Source organism: Giraffa tippelskirchi, chromosome 10 (genome assembly GCF_054371585.1).
Source record: "Giraffa tippelskirchi isolate mGirTip1 chromosome 10, T2T-mGirTip1v1.2.pri, whole genome shotgun sequence".
NCBI classification, from domain to species: domain Eukaryota; kingdom Metazoa; phylum Chordata; class Mammalia; order Artiodactyla; family Giraffidae; genus Giraffa; species Giraffa tippelskirchi.
This window is the reverse complement of record NC_137284.1, coordinates 150049963-150076441: the sequence shown is the minus strand read 5'-3', so window position 1 is coordinate 150076441 and position 26479 is coordinate 150049963. Positions and strand designations below refer to the sequence as shown.

Below are 26479 nucleotides of genomic sequence, written 5' to 3'. Positions count from 1 at the left end.
AAGACTTTTTCCACATAGAGTTGCATGATCAGAAGTATGTTTAAAAGTTATGTTTGCCTGACTGAAAGTGAAGGGACAAAAAAGGTATTTCATGCAAGAAAGAAGGAGTAGCAATATTCATATAAGACAAAACAGACATTAAAACAAAGACTGTAACAAAAGACAAAGAAGAGCACCATGTGATAATAAAGGGATCAATACAAGAGGACATTACACTTGTTAACCTAAATGCACCCAATACAAGACAAAAGCATATACTGACAGATATAAAAGGAGAAACTGACAATAATACAACAATAATAGGAGATTTTAACACCCTACCAACCTGGATAGACAGAGCATCCAGACAGAAAATCAAAGAGGACACCGTGGTCTTAAATGATACAATAGACCAGTTGGACTTAATAGACAGGTACAGAATATTCCACTCAAAAACAGCAGAATACACATTCTTTTCAAGTGCACATGGAACTTTCTCTAAGATAGATCACGTGCTAGGCCACAAACTCATCTCAACAAATTGAGGAGACTAGACTATACAATAAAACTATAATAATCAAAGAATCATAGTACTGGTACATAAATCAATGAAACAGAGAGCCCAGAAATAAACCCACACAGTCATGATCATTAACTTATGACAAAGAAATAAAGTGAAAGTGAAAGTCGCTCAGTTGTGTCCAACTCTTTGCGACCCCATGGACTATACAATACATGGAATTCTCTAGGCTAGAATACCGGAGTGGGTAGCCTTTCGCTTCTTCAGGAGATCTTCCCAACCCAGGGATTGAAGCCAGGTCTCCCACACTGCAGGAGGATTCTTTACCAGCTGAGCCACAAGGGAAGCCCAACAAGAATATACAATGGAGAAAAGACAATCTTCAATAAGTGGTACTGGGCAAACTGTAAAGGAATGAGATTTGAAAATTTCCCATAACATATACAAAAATAAACGCAAAATGTATTAAAGTTCTAAATGTAAAACCTGAAAGCATAAAACTCCTAGAAGAGAACATAGGCTGAATACTCTTTGACATAAATCGCAGCAATATCTCTTTTTTGCAGATCTGCCTCCTAATCCCAAAGAAATAAAAGCAAAAATAACAAAATGAGACCTCATTAAAAGTTTTTGCACAGCCATGGAGACCACTGACAAAATAAAAATAATCTACTGGTAGGAGAAAATAATTACAAATGATGTGACCAATGAGGGGTTAATATCCAAAATATAAAAATAGTCCAGATAAGTCAATATTAAAAAAAAAAACCCAATTAAAAAATGTGCAGAAGCCTGAATAGACATTTTTCCAAAGAAGATATAAAGATGGCCAATAGGAACATGAAAAGATAATCAATACTGCTAATCATCAGAGAAATGAAAATCAAAACAACAGATATCATCTCATATCTGTCAAAATGGCCGTCACCAAATAGAAAATAAATTACAAGTGTTGGTGAGTATGTTGAGAAAAGGGAATATTTGGTGTATACTGTAGGTAGGATTGTAAATCTGTGCAACTACTATGTAACACTGGTGGCTCAGGTGGCAAAGAATCCACCTGCAATGCAGGAGACCCAGGTTCGATCCCTGGGTTAGGAAGATTCCCCTGGAGAAGGAAATGGAAACTCAGTATTCTTGCCTGGAGAATCTCATGAACAGAGGAGCCCGGTGGGCTACAGTCCATGGGGTCACAAAATGTTGGACACGACTGAGTGACTAACACACACTATGAAACACAGCTGCTTCAAAAAACTAAAAAGAGAATAACCATATGACCTGAAGAAAATAAAAACTAATTCAAAAAGATACATGCACCCAAATGATCATACCAGCATTATTTACAATAGCCAAGATATAGAAGCAATGTAAATGTCCATCAATAGATAAATGGATAAAGATGCCGGGTATGTATACACACACCCCCACACCCACCCACCCACCCACACACACACACACACACACACACAATGGACTACTACTTAGCCACAGAAAAGAATGAAATTCCGCCATTTGCAACAATGTGGATGGACCAAGAGAGTATTATGCTTAGTGAAGTAAGTCAGACAGAGGCAAATACACTGTGTTATCATTTATATGTGGAATCTAAAAAATGAAACACTCTCCCTTAGTTCAGCTTACATTAGCAATGTTAATCAGGCATCAACTCTATTTCAGGGGCTGTGTTAGAATCTAGGGAAACAAAGATGAATGAGACAAAGATGAACAAAGATGAATGTTCCTTTGATATCAAAAAGAGAGCACAGGACTGCTGATTGTGCATCAGACAGGAAGTGCAGGCACTTGTTGTTAAGATTCTTGAAAGAGATTCAGGAAAACAGCCTGAACAAGACAGGCATGCCTAAAAGAGCATGTTGTGTTTTACAAACTATAAGACGTTTGAGAACAGAAGTGCTAGGTGGGAATATCTGGCCCTGGTGCTGGAGAAGTGGGTGCTGATGGGGAAGCATGGGAGGGACATCAGAGAGCTTTATGACCAAGCTAAGGACGTCGTCTTTGTAGACGGAGAAGAGAAACAGTGAAGCGTTTTAAAGAGGAGAGGGACAGGCGCACAGTAGTATTTTCACTTAAGGGGGAATTATTTTATCTAGGAAACAAGCAACACAGCATTTATTAAGTAGAAAAACAGAGGAAAACATGAAGTAAATGTGTGTAAATAGATAGCTGGTGGGAAGCTGCTGTGTAACACAGGGAGTTCAGCTCTGTGCTCTGGGATGACCTCGAGGGGTAGGATGGGAGGAGATGTATGTCTACAAACATCTGCTTCACTTTGTTGTACAGGAAAAACTAAAGCAATTGCACTCCAATTAAAAATAAGTTAAAAAAAGAAAACATTAGGTAAGAAAAAAAATGGAGGAGGACTAGAGGGAAGTGGAAGAGACACAAATGCTTGCAATGCATCCACTCCTAGATAAGTACTTCTATTTTGTATCTGTATCTCTAGATATTTTTCTTTTCAGATTACCGTTGGCCACATGATCTCAGCCCACCATGGGGACATTTCAGTGCCTCAGTCTAATCATGAATCAAAAGGGAAATGCTCCAAATGTCAAACATGTTTCATGTAGAGTTATAATAACTGCTTTAGCATGCTCTCAGTTCTGCACCCTCCTGTTACCATGACAACCTGTACAGCAAAAGGCAAGGTTGATGAAGTTGTTTTGATCCAGAACCTTTGCCTCGCTGTTTGAGGCTTCAGATTTTTTAATATCAAATAAACCACAGATAGCATTTGTGTATACTCTGTTATAAATTAGAAATATTAATTTATATAAATTTCATATTTTAATATAGCATGTTTATCTACGTATACATTTATGGGGTCATAACCAGCCCAACTCACAGAGGCTTCTGGATCTCAAAAGAATCTGACAATAAACAAAAGGGAAAAAGGAAAACCATATTAGAGCAAGGCAGAATAACAATTTTGCTGTTCATTGTTATTCTGCCTTAGCATAATATCACAAGTACAAAATGTAAGAATCGGGTTAAAGAAATAGCTGCCTATCTCTCTCAAACACTATTGGGTTATTAAACCTTCATTTGATTAATATTTGATCTATCTACTCTCATCCCTGCAATCTGAAAATTATTAATGCTTCCTTCTTTTATCTCTTTTCAAAAAAGTACACATATGCCATATGCTGCTGCTGCTAAGTTGCTTGAGTCGTGTCCGACTCTGTACGACCCCATAGATGGCAGCCCACCAGGCTCCTTCGTCTCTGGGATTCTCCAGGCAAGAACATTGGAGTGGGTTGCCATTTCCTTCTATTCCTGTATTTTATGGGATCATGCTGTACATCATTTTTATAATTACTTATTTGCAAACTGCTTTTTACTCAATAGTGTAATGTGAGTTATACTATCAATAAAAAAATCCCATGCAATTTTTTTAGCTACAATATTTTCCATCACAAGGACATTTTAGTCGATCCACCCTTATTTTTTTAACATGCTGGGTTTTTTTCATTTTTTTCTGTTATAAACAACGCTGCAATGAACATCCCCCTAATTATTCCCATATGCATGCATTTCCTTAACCGTGTCCAACTCTTTGTGACCCCATGGACTGTATAGTCCATGGAATTCTCCAGGCCAGAATACTGGAGTGGGTCGGGCTCCTGGGTTGCATGCAGATTCTTTACCAGCTGAGCCACCAGGGAAGCCCAGTATAAATGTCTAAACTGGAATTGTTATACTACAAGTTTTACTTTACTTCCAGCATTATTAGCCTTCTTCATGTAACATGCTACTCTAGTTCTTACTACTAGCTCCTGTACTCAGTATGTGTTTTGCCTATAAAACTTTACCTGACACAAAAATAAAAATAATCCTTTAAGTAGGTAAGAACACTTACTCTGTGCTGAGTACTGATTAAGTACTTCTATTTACTTATCTTCAAACTAACGCAATGGAGTAAGTTCAGTTATGAGCCTCATTTTACAAATGAGAAAACAGACACAGAAAAATTAAACTTGCCCAAGTTTACCCAGCAGGACCTGGTTTCAAAGCGGGGCCCCAGAACCTGTGCTTTTCAGTCACTGCATTTTATTTGGCATGACTGTCTAACTTCTCATCATTCAGGCCTTGTGTAAAATATTACCTTCTCATAGGCATTCCTAGGCCACTGTTTCTAAAGTATTCCATCATCAACAAGTCTACAAATAATAAATACTGGAGAAGGTGTGGAGAACACTCCTACACTGTTGTTGGGAATGTAAATCCGTGCAGTCAATCTGGAGAACAGCATGCAGATTCCTTTAAAAACTAAAAATAAAGCTACCGTATGATTATTTTTACATGAATGTGGTTATGTTAAACATCATTTTAATGTGCATTTCCTCACTTTATGTTTTTTGTTAAAGGTTTATTGCTTGTTGCTTATTTTATATTTTAGACTATAGAAATGGTTAGACAAAAAGCAAATTCAAGCAATATTTTATTCCAGTTAAAAATAGGTGGTAAAGCAGAGGAGACAATTTGTATGATCAACAATGCATTTGGCCCAGAACTTCTAAGAAATGTACAGTGTAGTGATGGTTCAAGAAGCTTTGCAAAGGAAATCAGAGCCTTGAATATGAGGAGCGTAGTGGCCGGCCACCAGAAGTTGACAATGACTGATTGAGAGTGTCATAAAAGCTGATCCTCTTACAACCATGTGAGAAGTTGCTGAAGAATTCAACACCAACCATTCTACGGGAATTTGGCATTTAAAACAAACTGGAAAGGTGAAAAAGCTCGATAAGTGGCTGCCTCGTGAGTTGATCGAAAATCAAAAAAAAAAAAAATCATTGTTTTTAAGTGTTATCTTCCTTCTATTACCAAATAAGGTAATTATATGAACCAGTATGAGGCTTCATAGGTGGCGCAGTGGTAAAGAATCTGCCTGTCAATGAGGGAGACATGTGTTAATCCTTGAATCAGGGAGATCCCCTGGAGTAGGAACTGGCAACCTACTCCAGTATTCTTGCCTGGAAAATTCCATGGACAAAGGAGCCTGGCAGGCTATAGTCCTTGGGATCGCAAAGACTTGGACATGACTGAGAACACAGTACACACACAACAGAATATTTAAATTCCTACTGACATCAGCATGTTACATTGAATACAGCTTAAAGCATAGCTCCCTTTGCCTCTGTCAGAACTATGAACCAAGAGTAGCCATATCCATATGCACTTCTGCAGGTGTGTGGGCTCATTTTATCAAAAAGGTAAAGCTTACATGGGTAGGGTGTCAGATAAACAAGTAGGAGAGTAGAGATCACTGTGGTATAGAATGAAAATCGTTAATTTCTAAGACTGGGCTAGTTATTTGTATGTGAGGTAAGAGAGTGAGGCCAAAGGAAGTAAAAGAAAGCTGAGGAGGACTGAGAGGAGCCTGAGACCAGAAGGAAAGAGAGCTGTGAGTGCAAGCTTCCTTCAGCAAGCGATACATGTGATGATATCCATTTATTTATTAGCTATAATGTGCTCATCCACTGAAGGATACAAATAAATATGCTATGACATCTAGGAAGGAAATATGAAATTCAACACAAAGCAACTGAGTAAGTTATATCAGAAGACAAAATGTAAACTATAAAAGGTATAGTTCACTTATAGATAACATCTTGCAGATAACAGAAAGCATTCCAGCTATTTTGAAGCAGAAGAGTATTTAATGCAGGGAAGTGGGTGTTTACAAGTGTTGAAAGAGGCTAGAGACTGTTCCTCTAGTCTTTGCTACCAAGATTGACTCCTGGAATCAAATCCAGAATGGGATTATTAAAGGAGCAGCTACCTCTGTCTCAGTCAGGAAGCTGAGAAGTCAGGAAGCTGTCACCAAATCTAATTCCCCAGAGAGTATAGTGCTTGCTAGATCCTAAAACAGCTAATTCATATGCTGCCATCTCTCTCCCACTCAACTTAGGAATTTACTCACAATCTTAGAAACCCCGTTTTGGATCACAGTCAAAGAGAATTTGCTGTTCAAAGGACATGCCCTTAAAACACAGACCACAGGCACAGGTGTAGATCTCAGGACACAACCAAGAGCCGGTGGTTAATGTGGATGTGGTGAGGTCACATTAACATGAGTAATATGTTAATATCCAGCTGAGGCATTAAAGGAGAAAGGATGGAGGTTGAAGAGCAGGCTCCAAATCAAATTACTTCTAATCACTTGTAACAGACTAGTCAGATCTGGCCTGGCAATAAGCCAGTTTCTTCAGAGCCTCTTTGACCTCTCGGTTCCTTAGACAATAAATGAAAGGGTTGAGGGCAGGGGTGACAATGGCATAGGAGATGGAAATAACTTTGTTCATGTCGAAGGCATGAATGGCTCGGGGCCGGGCATACATGAAAATTGTAGCTGAGTAGAAGATGGTGACCACCACGAGGTGAGAGGCACAAGTAGAAAACGCCTTCTGCTTGCCTGTGGGCATGCGCAGAATGGTGGCCAGGATGCATCCATAAGACAGGACAGTGATAGTGAGGGGGAGGAGGAAGATGACCAGTGCCAGGACAAAGTCCACCAGCTCAGCTGTGGACATGTCTGTGCACGAGAGGTTAAGTACCGGAGAGATGTCGCAGAAGAAATGGTTGATGACATTGGGGCCACAGAAGCTGAGGCGAGAGATGAAGTAGGTCTTAGCCAAGGAGATGCCAAAGCCAATGGTCCAGGAACCAAGAGCCAGGCGGAAGCAGAGCCCGTGGCTCATGATGGTGGGGTAGTGTAGTGGGCGGCAGATGGCCACGTAACGGTCGTAGGCCATGGCGGCCAGGAGCACGCATTCCGTACACATGAGTGCAATGAAGAAGTAAAGTTGTATCATACAGTCAGCAAAGGAGATGCTGTTGCTCACGGACCAAAAACTAAACAGCAACTTGGGTACAGTCACAGAGATGTACCAGGTCTCCAAGAAGGACAAGTTGGCCAGGAAGAAGTACATGGGCTTGTGCAGTGGCCGGTTCTGCTGCACCAACAGGATGATGGTCACATTTTCAGCCACTGTCAGAATATAGGCCACGAGAAACATGAGGAACACTGCTGCACGCATGCCCCAGCTCCCAGGGAACCCCACCAGGATGAACCTGGTGACCCGTGTCTGGTTCTCCACTTCCATATTGGAGACACAGGGCTTAACTCTCCTGGGAGAAAAAATTACTGGTCAGACTCCATGGTCCAGTTAGAACCTTCCATCTTTTGCCTTCTTTAACTAGTAACAACAGTAACAGATATCATTTTTAATAGTGCATTATAGGTTAGATCATACATTGGGTACATTATGTACACAGTGTAATTTGATTCTCATATAGCCTTTTTATACATATTAGTAATGAAGAAATTGAGTTTTGGAGAAGTATTAGTAACCTACCACGTTCCCACTGTCAGCAGGGTAGGAATCACATTCAAGTCTAAATCTAAACACTGTGCTCTATCTATGACCCTACACTGTCTTTCACAATCATGTCCAAATTAAATCATATCAAATGACCATATTACCATTGTCAACTGTAAAGGATACACCTGTCTTTCCTGGCCTACCATCCACCCAGAGCGCTGGAAGTTCTGCCTTTACAATGTTTTTCCCCCAGGACTATCCATGGAGACAGAGTGAAACCTGTCATTGTCTGCGAGGTACATGAGAAGGTGAGATGGGGAGAGTTAGGCTTTGCAGTATTAAAAACCTGGACCTCAGTCATAAATTGCTATATGAACCTTAAAATCTTATCATCTCCGAAACCCAATTTCCTCTTCTGCAAATGCAAATATTAATATTCATTTAGCTTACATCAATGTGGATCAAGACTCAAATGAAATAATGTAAATAAAATTGTATATAAATTCTAAATGACAGTGAGTGTGAAAGGGCTCCTCCCCCATCTTAGGGCATTAAAAGACAGGGATGGGCTCACAGGAGTGAGGAGAGTGACTGCTGTGGGCCAACCAGAGTAGTAAGCAGACATGAGCTTCCTCTTGGGGAGACTGAAGTCCTTGGGGGTGGAGGTGAGAGTCTCTTGGAGGAGATTCTTTTTAATCAGCAAACAATAAGAAATACATAATACATAATAAAATTTTAGGCATTTTCTATGAAGGTTAAAGAAATGATACTCATGTGATGGGGGAAGGCCTCTCTGACCTCTGAGGAGGTGGCATTTACACAGAGAAGGATGCCAGAGCCTCAGCCCTCTGAAGAGTGAGGTGGGAGAGAGCTGCACGGAGATGAGGCACGCCTGCTGTGATGGATGGAGAAGGAATGGAGGAACGGGGGGAAAGGCAAGCAGGGCCAGCACGTGTAAGACCCCACAGATCATAATAGGGGATCGGAATAGTGGTCTAAATACTCTGAGAAGCAAGTGGAAGGCTTAAAACTGAATAGGAGCGCAGTATGACTCACGCTTGGAAAGATCACGCTGACATTGCAAAAGACTGTGGGAGCAAGAGTGGGAGTTGTGAGACGGCGGGTGGCTGCTCAAAGGTGACAGTGACCTGGAAACCTTGTTTCACGGAAGTGAGTGGACTCCAGATATATTTTAAAAGCATCTTTAATGGTAATTGATGGATTAAATATGGGAGGTAAGAGAAGAGGGAAATCAAGGAGGAATTTCAGATATATGGCTTACTATATGGAAGTGATGTCGTTTATTGTAATGGGAAAAACTTTGGTGTTCACAGACACGTTCCTCATAGTTGAAGAGATGGCAATGGGCAAGAATCTGTTAGGGTTTTATTCTGATGAGTTTTAACATGAAGCCTAAACAATATTCTGAACAATATTGTTCAGAATATTGAACAGAATACTGTTCAATATTGTCCAGGATATTCTCTAGTAATCATTTATCAGTTATTACTAGGTACTGGGAAACTTGCTAAGTATTTTTCAAATATGCCATTTAATATACAAAACAAATGAATGAGGCAATGTTACTCTAATTTCACAGAAGACACTTTAGTTTAGACTGATTAAGTAACATCTCCAAGTTTGAGAGTGATGAAACCAGAATTAAAGTGAAGACACCGTCTGTCTGACTACAAAAGCACAGCCTCAACCACAATGCTGTCTCACATATAGATAAGGAATACCAGATTTTGCACTCAATACCACTTTTTAAATATTTTAAATGCCTGATAATTTTAGGAAATATTCTCTAATTGTAATGAAATTTCATTATTGGCATAGGCTATTAAAGATGAGCCTGAATTTTTACAAATGTGACAGAGACTTCATGTTCAATTACACATATGAAACAAAAATGAATGTATAGAAATGTTTGGTAAATGTATCAGAGAAGAGATAATCATTACAATAAAAATAAGTTTGACAATAAAAATAAGTTAGAGGACGAGATATTTTAGGCAGATGAAACAGAGTGAACAAAGGCAAAGAGATATGAAATAGCCTGACATTTTCAGGGAAGCATCTCATTAAGACCTATTTGCTCTGTGAGTGGGAAAATGATAAGTTAATGTTAATGAATGAATAGAAATGGAGAAAGAGAAAGGGGGGATTGGGAGACAGAGAGAAAGGGAGTGGGGAGAGAGAGGAAGAGATAAAATAGTGTTAAGGACCAGATTATAGATTCATCATATGAAATATTAAGGTATTTAAGAGTTATCCTATATTATAGACAATAAGTAATCATTGAACGTTTTCAGCAGCTGATAATATCCTCACATTCCACCCTGGTTTTTGTTATGGGGGGAGGTGTGGATTTGGTTGGGTCACCGTTGCCAAATCAGAGATGAAAACACTAGCTGGAATAGACGTTCATAGCTAACAAAGACACACACGAAGAAAAAAATCACCCCAGTTACAATATTTGTTAAAGAAAAGAAGACAAACATATTTAGACATACCTGTTCACAAGTTATACATGTAACTCTGCACTCCTAGAGGAAGCTCAACAATGAAAAGACATTTCCCTATTTCTCATCCACTAAATGAAGGGTGCAAGCGCTAATTACTGCACATGAATAGGAGAACTTGACCACATGCGCTTTCAATGCATTATTTTACCATAAACTTTGTGGACCTTTTCACTCATGGCAGTTTCTACTCCACTACAGTGTACTCAAACTTGTTACCCCCTCATGTGAGACTTTTACCAATGATCCAGAATCACGCATTTTAGCTTCTTCTCTCCATACTTGTGCCTGCTGTGTGTATGCTTTTGCTTAATTCTGTATGGATTCCGTACAAGGGTAGGATCCAGGTAATTCAGATATGATAGAAACATAATCTCCTTCCCTGTCAAGACAACAGCAGTTTTTGTAGCCGCCATCATCACAAATGACTTGCCAGAAAGACACAGAAGCAAATAGCTCTCAGAAGGCATAATAAGAAACTGCAGGTTGGGATCAGAGCCTGGGGTTTTTATTTCTGACCCAATATCAAGAGATGCCCCTCAAATGTAGTAGGAGGAATGTGCTCACTGCATATCTGGCTGTAGTTAGAATTCAAAAGACGAGATTATCACCTTGACTGATTGCTGGAGATTGAGAGTGGATAGAAGGAAGAAGAATTAAACAGAATTAAATGTTTAGTATTTAAACATCACTGTGCTATATGAACCTGAAACAGAGCTGAAATGTCATTATAGGCACAAGCTATTAGAGATGAGCCCACATTTTAAGAAATGTGACATAGACACATATTCTGTCATACAGTTAAAACAGAAATGAACATACAGAAATGCTTGGTAAGTGTATCAGAGAGGACATAATCATTAGACTGAGTCCTACAACAAAAAGTGATGTTCTGAGAAGGAACTCTTACCTTGGCTCAGCAGCTTCTGAGTGGATGGGATGCGAAAAGAAATTCTTCACTGATTCTAAAACAGGAAGAAGTAGAAAAGAAAGATTCAGGTATTGGATAGATGTGAGAAGCCCACTCTCTAAACCTACAAAGGGTGAACGGGCACAGGTTACCCAACTGCTTCCAAACTGATAGTCAGGACTAGAGGAGAGGTGAGTCCTGGACCCTAGGAACACATTTGTGCCTGATGTGGCTCCAGGATGGCTCTCCCAGTATCTTGGGGCCAGAGCACCCATTGCCTCCCTGCAGGAAGCTGCAGTGGGTCATAGGCATACCACGCTGTGGAGATCTTTGGATTCTGAGGGTTTTATACAGTTTTAAGACTTGCCCTACATCTCTGCAAACACCCAGGAGAAAAGTAATTTGACAAGGCAGTTCAGGTCTCTTCTGGGAGCCATGAGAAATTTCTATTTGCCTATTGTGGTAGTCTAACTTATTTTATACAGTATTAGTTCCATAGGGGAAAGAAATCTTTGCTTTGAAAAGAACCACCTGTGGATTTATTCTTTGCTGAAGCACAAAGAGAAAAAAAAAATTACTACTTTTAAATCTATCTGTAGATTTTCAGGATGGCCTGTGGCTCAGATGGTAAAGAATCTGCCTACAATGCAGGAGACCTGGGTTTGATTCCTGGGTCAGGAAGATGGCCACCCACTCAGTATTCCTGCATGGAGAGTTCCATGGAAGAGGAGCCTGGTGGGCTACAGTCCATGAGGTTGCAAAGAGTTGGACATGACTGAGGGACTAACACTTTCACTTTTCATAGATTTTTCAATTATTATTCAATCTTCAGTTACTTAAAACAGGACAATCATACCAGCACTCCATGGGAGATACTAATATCCAAAGTAAACACACTGCTACATTTCAGTAAAATTTTAAATAAAGGTTTTTGTTTAAATGCTTCTGCTGTAATTGTGTGCTAAATAAATTTATCATAATGGGATCATTACTTTGTCAGCTACCTTTGGGAACCACTTGACCAGTATTTCATGTTCTAGGACAAAATTTTAGTTTACTAAAATCACTTGTCTGAAATCTGAAGAACTCTTAAGTAACCCTCACAGAAGCAAAAGCTATCTAATTCATTGGGGTTTCCTGAAATGAAAAATGGAGATATTAGTAGTTATAAGCAATTCAGTCTTCCAATGTGTCTATGATAATTAAACAGGCTTTAACACAGTTTATAGGGCTGAAGTGAATGAATAGATATCAAACAGTGATATACAGTGATATACTATGTTATATGAACAGTGATATACGAACAGTGAAAACACCCAGATACTGGACTACCACTTAGCAATAAAAAAAAAAAAAATAGAACTGTCCTTTACCATTAAAAAATCTAGACATAACACACAGGTTTCCGTAGTGTAGTGGTTATCACGTTCGCCTAACACGCGAAAGGTCCCTGGTTCGAAACCAGGCGGAAACAACACTGGTAGGCATCCTTATTTTGGGCCTTCCCTGTGGCTCAGACAGTAAAGAGTATGCCTGCAATGTGGTAGAGCCTGGTTCGACCCCTGAGTCGGGAAGGTCCCCTGGAGAAGGAAATGGAACACAACAGATACAAGAAAACACCGGAAAAAAAAAAAAAAAAACCCAACAGCTGAGGGACCTCAGGACCTGAGGGAAAACAGGACAGAGAGTGAGTTCCCTGGGTTTCCTTAATGCTTCCCACATATCCTGGACAGAGATCTGCAAAATTCTCCAACCTGCAACAGCCAGCAAGTATTAAAATAGATATATATATACATATATATATATCTCCAAGAAAAGACCATATAGCTGAATTCTAGGATAAGATAGTGTCAGCGTGTTATGGAATATAGCCAGTTTGTATTTGACGAACATCTCCCACCTATTTGAGATCATTTGCACTGAATTCTGACCCTAAACGTCTTGTGTGAAGACACAGACACAGTAATTCATAGAATCCTGACGACAGACATTCCCGATCTCTGGAGAAGTGTGCTCCCATTTTCAGTCTCCCTGGCACACTGCCAGCACAACAGGTGGCCAGAACCGGGTTAGCACAGATATTGTCTGGTGGACCTTCTGCCATTTCTTTCCATTAGTGCCCGCCACATCATGATATATTTAAGATCCATTTGGGAAAACTGGGTGATATCAAATGATACATTTTGGGGATGTCAGTTGTTCTAGGATTTTAGGATAAATAGGATTCAGGATAAATAGGATTTGAAAGACTTGTCTTATTTTTAGTTGTTGCAATTTGGTTTTTACACTTCAGCCCTATTAACTGTTCTTTACCACTAGCACCACCCGGGAAGCCCTTAAAAGTGAAAGTGAAAGTCCCTCAGTTGTGCCCAACTCTTTGTAAACTATGTGTCCAAGGAATTCTCCAGACAAGAATACTGGAGTGGGTTGCCATTCCCTTCTCCACAGGATCTTCCCAACCCAGGGATCGAACACAGGTCTCCTGCATTACAGGCAAATTCTTTACTGTCTGAGCCACCAGGGAAGAAGGATACTGGAGTGGGTAGCCTATCCTTTCTCCTGGGGATCTACCTGACTCAGAAATCAAACCTGGGTCTCCTGCATTGCAGCGGGTTCTTTACCAGCTGAGCTACCAGCGAAGCCTTTAAAAGCCCTTATTCCCCTATATACATCCTTTTCTAGCCTCTTGCTTCCCAGTCTGTTCAGTCTGGTTGCTGGCTGTCTTGATTGTTAACCCTAGTGTCAGGCTGCCATACTTTTGCCTTTAAATATTTTTAGCAAATGTTCCCTGGAAAGCCATCCCAGTCCTGATAATACTCTGAGTCAGTAAAACCAAGGCCACCCTTTATGCCAGCTCTTCAGGTAGCTGCCAGATATGTTGAAACAGCCAGAATTCTTTGAGTAAGGTCCAGATTGCTGTTTTTTACTGGCAACCTGCACCAGGCTGTCACCAGTTCGGGAGGTGAGAGGTAATAAGTGGGCAGCTGAAATGCTCTAGTACTATTTTACCATAATGCAGCATTTTCAGTTTTTATTCATCTTTCCCCTGTTTGTAGTCAGTTTTTTACTAGATTTCAGAGTTCTGCAAAGGTTAATTTCAAAAGTTTTTGCCAGCTTATTTGCTGTTTTCTGGAAAAATAAAGTCTTGGAATTCCCTGCTCAACAATTTTCAATAATGTTTACAAAAACATCATTACCTTAAATATGTATATAATTTATATTTATTTATATAAATATGTATACATTTAATTAATCTACATATGTATATACATAAACGTGGGCTCCCCCAGTAGCTCAGTAGTAAAGAATCCACCTGCAATGCAGGAGACATAAGAGACGTGGGTTTGATCCCTGGGTCAGGAAGATTCCTTGGAGGAAGACATGGCAACCCACTCCAGTAATCCTGTCTGGAGTATCCCATAGACAGAGGAGCCTGGCAGGATACAGTCCATAAGGTCGCACAGAGTAGGACACAGCTAAAGCGATTTCACTTGCACGCATGCACACACACATACTTTATATATTATCTTTGCATCTTTCAACCTTGCCAAATTCCGTTATTAATTCCAAGATCTTTGTTGTAGAGTCCTAGAGATTTTATATATAAATGATAATGCTGCCTGAGATTCTATTTGTTTCTTTCTAATTTGTATTCCTTTCATTTCTTTTTCTGGCCTTATCACTTTGGCCAGAATTTCCAGATAAGAAAACTGATGATCATGGACATTAAGCATTGTTCTCAATTTCAAAGAGAAAATGATTCCATTTTTTGCTAATAAATATTGATGTTAGCTGTAAGTTATTTGTATATACATTTTATTGGGTTAAGAAGTTTCCTTCTATACCTAGTTTGCAAAGATGTTTTTTACTAACATTAATACTTTTTGCCACCTATTGAGGTGATAAACTAGTTTTCCCTGTTAGTCTGCTGATACAAGGAAATATATACATTGATTTATTTTAGGATGTGGAACTAAATTAAAATATAAGCTATTATATTTTTGCAAGGTATGGGACTTTATTTGGCAATATTTTTAGAATTTTGTGTGGCTGTTCATGATTGTTATTGATCTGTGGTTTCCTCTCTATAATGTCTTGGCTTGGTTTGGTATGAGGGTAATCCTGACTTCATAAAATAATGTGGTGTTTACTTCTTTTCTACATTCTGGAAGAGTTTGAACTAGTATTAATAAACACATATGAAAAGATGCTCTATATCATGTGTCATCAGGGAAATACAAATTAAGTCAATAATCAAATACCACTACACACTATTAGAACAGCCAAAATCCAAAACACTGGAGAATGCTGGAGAAATATGGAGCAATAGAAACTCTCATTCATTGCTGGTGGGAATGCCAAGTGGTACAGCCACTTTGGAAGACAGTTTGGTGGTTTTCTACAAAGCAAAACATACTTTCACCATACGATCTAGCAATCATGCTACTTGGTATTTACCTAAAGGAGTCCTAAAGGAGTCAAAAATATGTCCACACAAAACCTGCACACAAATGTTTACAAGCAGCTTTATTCATAATTACCAAAAATTAGAAGCAGACAAGAAGTCCTCCGGTAGATGAATGAATAAACTGGGGTACACGCAGACAATAAATATTATTCAGTTCCAAAAAGAAATGAATGATTAAGCCATGAAAAGACATGAAGGAATTTAAATGCAAATTACTAAGTGAAAGAAGCCAATATGAAAAGGCTGTATACTGTATGATTCCAATTATAAGACATTGTGGACCCCTTCTCCCCAAGTTTACAGTGACATATAATTGATGTGTACTATTTGGTATTTATTTTTATAACTTTTTCCATTTATTGTATCTATATCAACAGAAAGACAAAGTAAACAAATGGAATGAATTGGAAAATCAAAATTCAAAATAATCTAGGCAGGTTGGTGTGTGAAAATCAATAATGATTAGCAAAACAAATGCACATACATTTATTTAAGTTTAAGAGAAAAAGAGTACAGTGGGTGTGGAATTTTTGTAACCAGTTTATAGGAACCAGGTCTTTGAAAATTAGTTGAATAAAAGACTATGGTAATGAATAACTTTGGAAATAGATAGTGGTGATGTTTGCATAACATTGTGAATATAATTAGTGCCATTGAAGTACACACTTAAAAATGACTAAAATGGCAAATTTTATATTATATATCATATGTTTTACCACAATAAAAAAGACTATAGTGAAGCCACAGATTTCTCATCTTCAAAGCAAATAAGATCTAGCACAATGGTCTGAACAAATATTCTGTCATATATTATTTCAGAATATAATATCACAGTCTAGATTTAGGCATAGAGAGTACTGAAAGTTCCAAAATTGACGTTATTCTTTTAAAGAGTTGACAAAACCATTTGGAAGAAATAAAGCTGTTCTACAAACAATTGGAGTATTGCCATGTAAAAAGAGAAACAGACATTCTCTCTTCTAGTCCATAAAAGTGTAAGTAGACCTAATTGTCAGAATTCATCTATCCATTCAATCCACAAACCAAGTCTGCTTGATGAAGCCTTGCACTATTCCTTTAAACATTGATAAGCTAATAAACTGTAAAAATAGGAGAAGAATCCTAAATACTACTGGATACCTGAGATAAGATGATCTAAGAAAAGGCCCTTTCATGAATCACTGGTACGTAAACACCTGGTATTGGCCTACAGAAGGAAATCCATTAATTATGTGGAGAAATTCTTCATATGAAATCCAGGATCTGACCATAATAGTCTTCTTTAGTGTAAATGTGGCAGTCCCACCTTCACTTATATGATCTTCTTTTTTATTTTGATGATAGATAACAAGAAGTTCTTACAGTCTTTACCCTTTGTCTCTGAATTTCTCTAAAACTTTACTGACAGCAGCCATAACTTCTTTATTTCTCAAGCTGTAAATCAAGGGGTTCAACATAGGGGCCACTACAGCATAGAACAGAGCAACCATCTTTTCTCCTTCCACTGAGTAGGCAGACTGTGGCCCCAGGTAGGTGAAGATGGCTGTTCCAAAGCACATGGAAACCACAATGAGGTGAGAGGCACACGTCCCAAATGCTTTGCTACGTCCCTGAGCAGAATGAATGTGCAGAATAGCAGCAACTATACGACCATAGGAAAACAGAACCAGGGAAAAGGGAAGCATGATCATCAGAAATCCTGAGATGGCCACCATGACCTTGTTGAAAGAGATATCCACACAGGCTAGTCGCAGGACTGCTAGGGTCTCACAGGCAAAGTGATTAATAACATTGTGACACAGGAGAAGCCGAAAAGTGATGACTGTTTCCATCAGTGAATTCGTGAAACCAGCCGCCAAGCAGCCAACAGCCAGTCGCAGACACAGCCCTCCATGCATGATGAGCGTGTATTGAAGTGGGTAGCACACTGCCACGTAGCGGTCATAGGCCATGGCCACCAGCAGTAAGAACTCAGACGCAGCCAATGCCAGGGAGGTGAAGAGCTGGATCAGACAGCTGTAGAATGGGATGGACTTCTGGACTGAGAGCAGGTGGACCAGCATTTGAGGGACAATACTGTTTGAGTAACAAAGGTCCACAAGAGATAAAACACTAAGGAAGAAATACATGGGGGTATGAAGTCTGCTGTCCAGTCTGATCAGAAGAAGGATGAGGACATTTCCCACAATAGTCACCAAGTACATGGCCAAGAACAAGACAAAGAGGGAGACTTGAGTCCCCCAGTCGCTGGACAGCCCCAGCAGAATGAACTCACTCACCCATGTCTGCGTTTTATTTCCCTGACCCATTAGTTTCTAAGAATTGAACTAAAGATGTCAAAATGACATATTGAAGAAACTTAGAATTGGAAGGTGGCTTTCATACCACATGGAGAACCTACCCATTTGAACTTAAAGTTCTCCTAGAATGTCTCAGCCAGATCATCATCCAAACTCTGCTTAACGTATCTGTAGAGGAAGGAATGCAATGGTACCCAGTTGTGCAGCTGGAAATCAAGGGGGAAAAAAGGTTACATGCTTGAAATTCAATTTATTAGAACATAAGTTTTCCTCTCAAACATCTACTCTTAAATGGAGGAAGGAAATTAATGAAGTGTTTAGATTTAAAATTCTAGTTAACTTGGTAGTTATTAGAGGGGATAATTACTGTTTTTCTGGTGATAAAGTTTTTAGCCCACATGAAAGATCTTCTTCTGAATTCTACATGATGTTCAGCACCATTTAATTTTTTTGTTTTGTTTACTCTCTGGATGTCTCAGATACAACTGTTCTCACCCGTCCTCAATGTAATGTATTCATGAAATCCTGAATATTTTAAGTAATATTCTCATACTTATTACCAAGCGATTTTGAATTTGTTTTCTATAATTTACCCTTTTAATCTGAGAGTGTCAGGTGGAAGATCTCATCTTCACCTACCTCACACCAGTGGCCCAGGTGGGCATGTCAACCCAAGATGGCCAACTTCAAGAATCAGGTGTTAAATGAAGAGAAGGTATACATACCTGTTAAAATGTATCTCTTATGCCCTCCAAGGGCAATTTAATAATGTGTTTAATGATGTTATGTTAACGTGCATGCGTGTTCAGTCACTTCAGTCATGTCCAACTCTTTGTGACACTATGGACTGTGGCCCACCAGGCTCCTCTGCCCAGGGGATTCTCCAGGCAAGAATACTGGAGTGGGTTGCCATGCCCTCCTCCAGGGGATCTTCCTGGCCCAGGGATTGAACTCACATCTCCTGCGTTGCAAGTGGATTCTTTACCACTGAGACACCAGGAAAGCCCTGTTGTCATGTAGCAAGTCATGTAATAAGGAATAAGTCATGTTATAACTTAATAACAATATTTTCCCCAGGAAGGGACAGCTCATTCATTCAACAACGTAACAGGAATCACCCCTCACCAGTGAAGGCAGAAGGGTGGAAAATCAGGTCTTAATTGTAGAACATGATAACAGAGACAGTACAGTTTTTTGACCCCAAGCCAAAATTTCTTTTATGTTTCCTACTTAAAGAAAGAAATGTATCCGTAACTAAAGTATGCAGGTGGGAGTTTGAAGTCTCTGAGATACTCCTGTGACAGTACCTGAAAATTTCACATGAGGGTCATTATTCCAATGGCTTCTTTATTATTCATACAGCAGATGGGCAGCAGATTACATTTATTAAAAGTTTACAATTTTAGCATAAAATCTTTTAGGATGATTTTTACAGATCACACCACTTATAACACAGATGGTTGGAGGTCTTGCTATTATAGTTTATTTTCATATGGTTAACTATAAAATATTCAGGATTTAGTATTGCTTTGAATAAGGTCCAAAATGTCAAGGAATTTATTAAAAAGAGAACTTTCAGAAATTTAATATCACACAGAAAGTATTAGAAATGATCATTAAATAAAGTCCTTGCCCTGAAAGCTTTCTGTCACTTGCATCAAAATTGATTGGAACATGACACTCAGCTGCAACACTGGCAAAAAAGGCACAATATTTAAAGATATAAGTAATGCCTTCACTGAAACACTTCTGCACAGCTAGAGTGCAAAAATCCACTGGAGTGGGAAGGATGGTAAAAGAAAAATAAGAATCATAATTAAATTTATTTTTATTTGCTGAACACTTACTCTGTTCTAGTCATTATACTAAATACCTTATGTATCTACTAATATATGGGGCTTCCCAGGTGGTGCAAATGGTAAAGAATCTGCCTGCCAATGCAGGAAACTGCAAGATATACAAGTTACATCCCTTGGTCAGGAAGATCCCCTGGAGAAGGAAATGGCAACCCTCTTCAGTACTTCTTGCCTGGAATATCTCATAAAGAGCAGAGCCTGGAGGGTTACAGTCCATGGGGTGGCAAAGAGTCAGACACAATGAGTAAGCAACAAGAATATAATATATCTTCACAACAACAATGTGAGCTTTGGCTTATTATCTCTGTTTTACAGATGGGAAAAAGAGCTGAAGTGACTAGACAATGGAGGAGTCAGCAGGTAAGTAGAATTATCTGATAACCTGGGGCACATCCATTTCGCTGCTCCTATACATAGCAGACCCTGTGTATAGCATGTGACAGTCATTTTTTAAGGTTATGGATACACTGAACATGAAAATCAGGAGATACATCAAGGAGACTAAATGAGTTCCTACCTTCTACTTTTAAGCCCATTTATCAAAGTACTGGTGGGCCAGAGTAGGTCCCCCTCATTTACCTGTGAAGTTGAGGTCTGGCCTTCAAGCCACTTCAGCAACATAAGGAAGAGAAATACAGCACATCTCCTCCATTAGAGACTCTATTCTTGAAGTACATGAAAGGCCTCTTGCACAAACTTGAAAAGGTGATCATGCTTCTACCCTGTGTCTGATATGGTGATGAACAGTCTCTTATAGTGGATTCATGGCAGGAAATCCTTTCTTCCTCTTCTAAGAGAAAATTAAGAGCTCTGAATACGAAAAGTAAGGAAACAAAAATGATCCGATATCAGAAATGGATAAATCAAGTGCTTATTTTTTAAAATTAGCTTTCAAAGGTTCGAACCTAAGAATAGTTTTGTTTAAACAAAATAATGTCCTTAAAAAGTAAGAGGTGAGACATGATAAAGGGTCCTGGTCTGAGGGTATGAGTTTCATCTGATTGGGAAAATTTGTCCCTTCTGAGCTGACTCCCATGGGAAACTCAGAATCTCTTCTCTGCAGTGATGAGTGTTTATAAATAGAACCAACATATACCCCACTGTTCGTGTAAATGGTTACTATCACAGTAATATAAAAAGTGGACTGCATTTCCAGGTCACTTGGTAATCACTCCAAAGGCAGAGGTAAAAATTTCAGTAGCCATGTAGTTAAGCTAAAATCATTACACAGATGGAAGACAGCCCAGAATTCTTTCCACTCATAGGATCAATTTCCATCGTGGCCCCTTTGGAACCCACACATAAACGCACTCAGTCATGTTTAAACTGTTCCCAAACTTCTTTTCAAACCTACTTAGCTGTACACTCACAAACATAATTTGAATAGCCAGAACATAATTTTTAGGATTAACTTCTACCAGAGGACAACTATATCAAGCCACTATACTCTGAGAGGTCGTGGATTACAGGAAATTGGTTTCACAGTTTGTGTTGCTGAGTAAGTGCTGAAGAAAGGCTGGAAATGCCTGAGTTACCTCTGGAAAATGGAGGGGCCATCCTGTGCCTTGGAAAGATGGCAGGGCTGGAAGAGTTGTGGAGTTTGAATCAAGTGCAGTTGCAACAGGTAACTTTCTATAACTTAGTGATAAAATCTCAAGGGGCCAATTATTTTTTGCTTATTAGATTTCTTTTAACTTTTCTCTCCCTCTGCCTGGTCACTTCTGCATCTAACACCCTAACCTATATTTCAACTTTGCAAATGAAAATTTTGTTTCCTTGTCTCTGGAGTATGAGAAGGAACTCACCAAACTAATTTCTCAGGGGAAGTATGTCTGAGTCTTCAGTGATACCAGATTTGGATTGTGCATGCATCCATGCTAAGTCACTTGAGTTGTATTCAACTCTTTGTGACCCCATGGACTGTAGCCCACCAGGCTCCTCTGTCCACAGGATTCTCCAGGCAAGAATACTGGAGTGGGTAGCCGTTCCCTTCTCCAGGGGATCTTCCTGACCCGGGGATCTAACCCATGTTTCTTGAGGCTCCTGCATTGCAGGCAGATTCTTTACCACTGAGCCCCTTTGGATTGTGGGGATTTTTATCCCATGTTAGGACCATGGGAATTACATCAAAACTTCCCCATTCCAATTCACCCATCACCACATCCCTTTGAGCAATAGCTTCTAGGTCAGGCAATTCAGGGGACCAATGGGATAGTCTGTGGTACATCACCTAACCTGAGGTCGGGCAAGGAGACATTTTTTATGCCAATATCTGACAGCTGTTACTTATTACTGGACTGCTGTCCAGGATTCCCAGGTTGCTCAGTGGTAAAGAATCTGCCTGCCAAAGCAGGAGACACAAGAGACGTGGATTTGATCCCTGAGTCAGGAAGATCCTCTGGAGTAGGAAATGGCAACCCACTCCAGTATTCTTGCCTGGAAAATTCCATGGACAGAGGAGCCTGGCGGGGTCCAGTCCAGGGGTTTGCAATGAGTTGGACATGACTGAGCGCACACACACAGTCCAGGTTTGTAATTCTACCATCACATTCTGTAACCTTAGAACTCTGGCCTTTCCCTTCACTTTAAGGAAGATGATCTTCCATATGTTGGTTTGTACTTAGGGATTTTTAGTGTTCAGAATCTTTGATAAAACACCACTACCCTCTGTTAAAAATACTCTAGTGAGGATGCTAAGCATTGTGCAGTGATAGCTCTATTCCCCATTTCCCTTTCCCAAGAGTGGCAGGGGAGATTTCCAGTGTGCCTTGTCTAAGTGAGCATAACCAATCTGTTCTCATCCTCCGCTCAGTTATGTGGCATTGCCTCTGAATGCCACAGAGGCATTCAGAGGCATTGGGAGCTGGTGTCAATAGCTTCTTCTCCCAGCCTGAGACCCACTTTTTAAAAAGAATAGACAGCCTACTTACAGATGGCTACCTATGTGGGCACTGTATCTTTTTACACTAAAAAAAAAAGAAAAGAAAGGGGAAGTGTCATAGAGCCTATATTATCTCTGGACCTTAAAAAAATAAGAAAGAATCTGCTCTCTAACTTCTAAAATGTTCCTGGCATTTCCTATAAAATATATTATTTATTGTCTTTTATGCTTTGTGGATTTATTGCTTTGTTTCTTATTCTTTTACCATTATTTACTTTAGTTCTAAAAGGGAATGAACATAAATTCATTTGTAAAATGAACTTCACCTCTAGATATTAAGAATTGATCATTTATTACATACAATAGGAAAGATGAGATATTTTTCTTGCTAAGGTGGTAATTGTTCCCAATATCATTTATTTGTAGTACATGTTTTCCTAAATTAATTATACAATTATGATATACTAAATTCCCATACAAAGGTTTCTTTTGAATTTGTATGTTGATTTATTGACACATGTCTTTTTCTACATCAATACTATAATTTTATTGTAGTTGCCTTATGATATGCTTTGATATATTGTAGAGAAGCTACTCCCTTACTTTAGTACACTTCAAACTTAAAAACTTAATTCAAATTAAATACCCTAAATCCACAGAGAATATTGTATTTAATGGAGAATCTGCAGATTCCTGCCTTTAGATCAGGAACAAGAAAGAATACCAGCCATCATGGCTATTTTTTCATATGATCTTAGAGGTTTTAGACTATGACACAAGAAAAGGAAATAGATTAAGATGGATAAAAGATTATAAAAACTATCACTATTTACGGATGATATGATTATAAACCAGGAACATTTTTTCAACAATCTATAAAAGAGAACTAGATCAAGACCACCTTACAGAAATCAATAGCATTTTTGTATGCCATCAATAACCAACTAAAAAAGTAAAATAAAATACCCCATATAATAGTTGTGAAGTATTTAGGAATTATAAAGTAATTAGGAATTTCTCAGCAAGTGTATACATGAATTCTATGGCACTCTCTGCCAATACTTTCAATCTTCCTGTGTTTTTTATCCACTTTCCCCATTTTATTTTTCTCCATAGTAATTATGACATACTGTATTTATTTATTATGTATTGCCTATATTTACTATTTCCCTTTATGTAAAATGTAATAGTCAGGCACAACTTAGTGACTAAACCACCACCACAGACTCCAAGAAGGCAGACATTTCTGTGTGCTTTTCATTGTTGGATCCACAACACCCAGAAGATTGTCTGGCATATAACATATATTTAATGGATATTTATTTTAAAAATATGGAGAATATGTGAAAACTCCAAATAATACAATAAAGATTATCTGAATTATAAATGCATTTCATGTTTTGTATTGGACAATTTAATATTATAAAGATGTCAATGCTCCTAAGTGAATCTCTAAATTCAAAGTAAACCTAATCAAAATTTCAGGTGAATGTTTCATGGAACTTTAAGAAATTACTCAAAATTTACATGGAATATATCATGCTATAAATAGCTAACTATAGAGAAAACATGTCAACATAACAAGGCCATATTTGGCAAACTCACAGCTAACTTACTCAATAGTGAAAAGCTGAAAGCATTTCCTATAAGATCAACAATAAGACAAGGGTGCCAACCATTGTCACTTTGATTCAACATAGTATTGGGCTTTCCCCATGGCTCAGCAGTAAAGAATGCACTTGCAATGCAGGAGATGTGGATTCGATCCCTGGATTGGGAAGATCCCCTGGAGGAGAGCATGGCAACCTGCTCTAGAATTCTTGCCAGGAAAATCCCATGGACAGAGGAGCCTGGTGGGCTATGGTCCATGCGGTCACAGAGTCAGACACAACTGAAGCGACTGATCATACACATTGGAAGTAATAGCAGCAGTGATCAGACCAAAAAAAAAAAAAAAAAATGAGAGTGAGAGAGAGATAAAAGGCATCCAAAATGGAGGAAAGAAGCAAAACCCTCACTATCTACAAACAGCATACTATATAGAAAACCCGTAAGCTCCCACTCTTCAACTATTAATACTAATAAATGAATTTAGTAAAGTTGCAGGATACAAAATAAAATATATAGAAATCTGTTACATTTCTATACACTAATGAAGAATTATCAGAAAGAGAAATTTAAAAACAACCCCATTTACTATTGCATCAAAAAGAAAAAAAAAATACCTGGGAATAAAAATACCAAGGAGACAGTGATGAAAGAAGTTGAAGATGACACAAATAAATGGAAAGGTATGCTGTACTCACTAATGAAAGGAATTAATATTGTTAAAATGTCTACACTACCAAAAGAAATCTATAGACTCTATGCAATCCCTTTCAAAATACTAATGGCATTTTTCACAGAACTAGAACAAAAAACTTTTAAATGTGTATGGAACCACGAAAGACTCTAAACAACCAAAGAAATCTTAATAAAGACAAACAAAGCTAGAGGTATCATGCACCCTGATTTCAAACTATATTACAAAGCTACAATAATCAAAACAGTATGGTACAGGCAGGCGCGCGCACACACACACACACACACACACATTTCAGTGGAACAGAATAGAAAGCCCAGAAATAAACTCACATATCTACGGCCAATTAATCTATGAGAAAAGAGGGAAGAACATACAATGGGGAAAAAGACACTCTATTCAATAAATGGTGCTGAGAAAACTGGAAAACTATAGGCATAAGAATTAAAGTGGACCACTTCCTTATACCATATACAAAAACAAACTTTAAATGGATTAAAGACTTAAATATAAGACTTGAAACCATAAGACTCTAGGAGAAAACATAGACAGTACACTCTTTGACATCAATCGCAGCAATCTTTTTGTGTGTCTATGTTCTCAGACAAGAGAGATAAAAGCAAAAATAAACAAATGGGACTACATCAAGCTAAAAAAAACTTTTTCACAAGGAAGGAAATCATCAACAAAAAAGACAATCTACTGAATGAGAGAAAATACTTGCAAATGATACACTGGATAAGGGGTTAATATCCAAGATATATAAATAAATCACACAACTCAATATAAAAAAAAAGTTCTATTAAAAAATGGTCACAGGATCTGAATAGACATTTTTCCAAAGAAGAAATACAGATAGCAAAGAAACACAAGAAATGATGCTCAGCATCACTAATCATCAGAGAAATGCAATTCAAAACCACAATATCATCTCACCTCATGTAGCCTGTTAGAATGGTTATCATCAGACAGACAACAAATAGCAATTCTTGGCAAGGACTGGGAGAAAAAAGAACCCTCATTGAAGTTTCCATTGGTAGGAATGTAAATTTGTGCAGCCCTATGGAAAACAGTGTGAAGTTTCCTCAAAAAATTAAAAATATTACTACCCAATACAGCAATTCCACTTCTGGATGTTTTCTGAAAGAAAACAAAAACATTATTTCAAAAAAATATATGTACACCTATATTCATTGAAGCATTATTTACAGTAGCCAAGGTACAGCAGTACCTTAAGTTCTAATAAACAGGTGAATGAATAATGAAGATACAGTATATATGTATATACAAAATGAAATATTACTCAACTGTGAAAAAGAATGAAACTTTGTCATTTGTGATGGACCTAAAGGATATTATGCTAAGTAAAATAAGTCAGACAGAGAAAAACAAATA

The 26479-nt window shown here is 38.4% G+C and overlaps 5 protein-coding genes and 1 non-coding gene across 10 annotated transcripts in view; 1 reads left to right on the top strand and 5 right to left on the bottom strand.

Moving 5' to 3' along the window:
* Positions 1 to 26479, bottom strand: part of LOC145523729 (olfactory receptor 2A14-like) — a 350514-nt gene that overhangs the window by 88360 nt on the left and 235675 nt on the right. For 2 of the 4 annotated variants that reach the window (XM_081534512.1, XM_081534511.1), the window contains 3 exons: positions 20481 to 20711; positions 18147 to 18251; positions 11278 to 11332 (listed from right to left, as the gene is read on the bottom strand). The gene's annotated coding sequence lies outside the window, so the exon portion shown is untranslated. The remainder of the gene's footprint in view (positions 1 to 11277; positions 11333 to 18146; positions 18252 to 20480; positions 20712 to 26479) is intronic. The other 2 variants (XM_081534513.1, XM_081534514.1) reach the window with 1 other exon arrangement.
* Positions 1 to 26479, bottom strand: part of OR2A7 (olfactory receptor family 2 subfamily A member 7) — a 343842-nt gene that overhangs the window by 238894 nt on the left and 78469 nt on the right. The window contains exons 4-6 of the mRNA XM_081531186.1: positions 20481 to 20711; positions 18147 to 18251; positions 11278 to 11332 (exon numbers count right to left, since the gene is read on the bottom strand). The gene's annotated coding sequence lies outside the window, so the exon portion shown is untranslated. The remainder of the gene's footprint in view (positions 1 to 11277; positions 11333 to 18146; positions 18252 to 20480; positions 20712 to 26479) is intronic.
* LOC145523730 (olfactory receptor 2A12-like) overlaps positions 1 to 26479 on the bottom strand; it is a 231101-nt gene that overhangs the window by 126153 nt on the left and 78469 nt on the right. For both annotated transcript variants that reach the window (XM_081534515.1, XM_081534516.1), the window contains 3 exons: positions 20481 to 20711; positions 18147 to 18251; positions 11278 to 11332 (listed from right to left, as the gene is read on the bottom strand). The gene's annotated coding sequence lies outside the window, so the exon portion shown is untranslated. The remainder of the gene's footprint in view (positions 1 to 11277; positions 11333 to 18146; positions 18252 to 20480; positions 20712 to 26479) is intronic.
* OR6B1 (olfactory receptor family 6 subfamily B member 1) lies at positions 6187 to 8031 on the bottom strand. The gene has a single exon (XM_081533213.1). It carries the CDS (start codon positions 7621 to 7623, stop codon positions 6691 to 6693), a length of 933 nt encoding a protein of 310 aa, XP_081389339.1. The 5' UTR covers positions 7624 to 8031; the 3' UTR covers positions 6187 to 6690.
* Positions 12679 to 12751, top strand: TRNAV-AAC (transfer RNA valine (anticodon AAC)). Its single transcript has one exon. It is a non-coding gene; the product is annotated as a tRNA-Val (tRNA).
* On the bottom strand, positions 15788 to 18054 carry LOC145523727 (olfactory receptor-like protein OLF3). Its single transcript, XM_081534508.1, has one exon. The coding sequence runs from the start codon at positions 18052 to 18054 to the stop codon at positions 17113 to 17115; it is 942 nt and encodes a 313-aa protein (XP_081390634.1). The 3' UTR covers positions 15788 to 17112.

Coding starts and splice junctions, on each gene's coding strand:
- OR6B1 (XM_081533213.1), bottom strand. CDS start 7,623: ATGGAAGTGGAGAACCAGACACGGGTCACCAGGTTCATCCTGGTGGGG.
- LOC145523727 (XM_081534508.1), bottom strand. CDS start 18,054: ATGGGTCAGGGAAATAAAACGCAGACATGGGTGAGTGAGTTCATTCTG.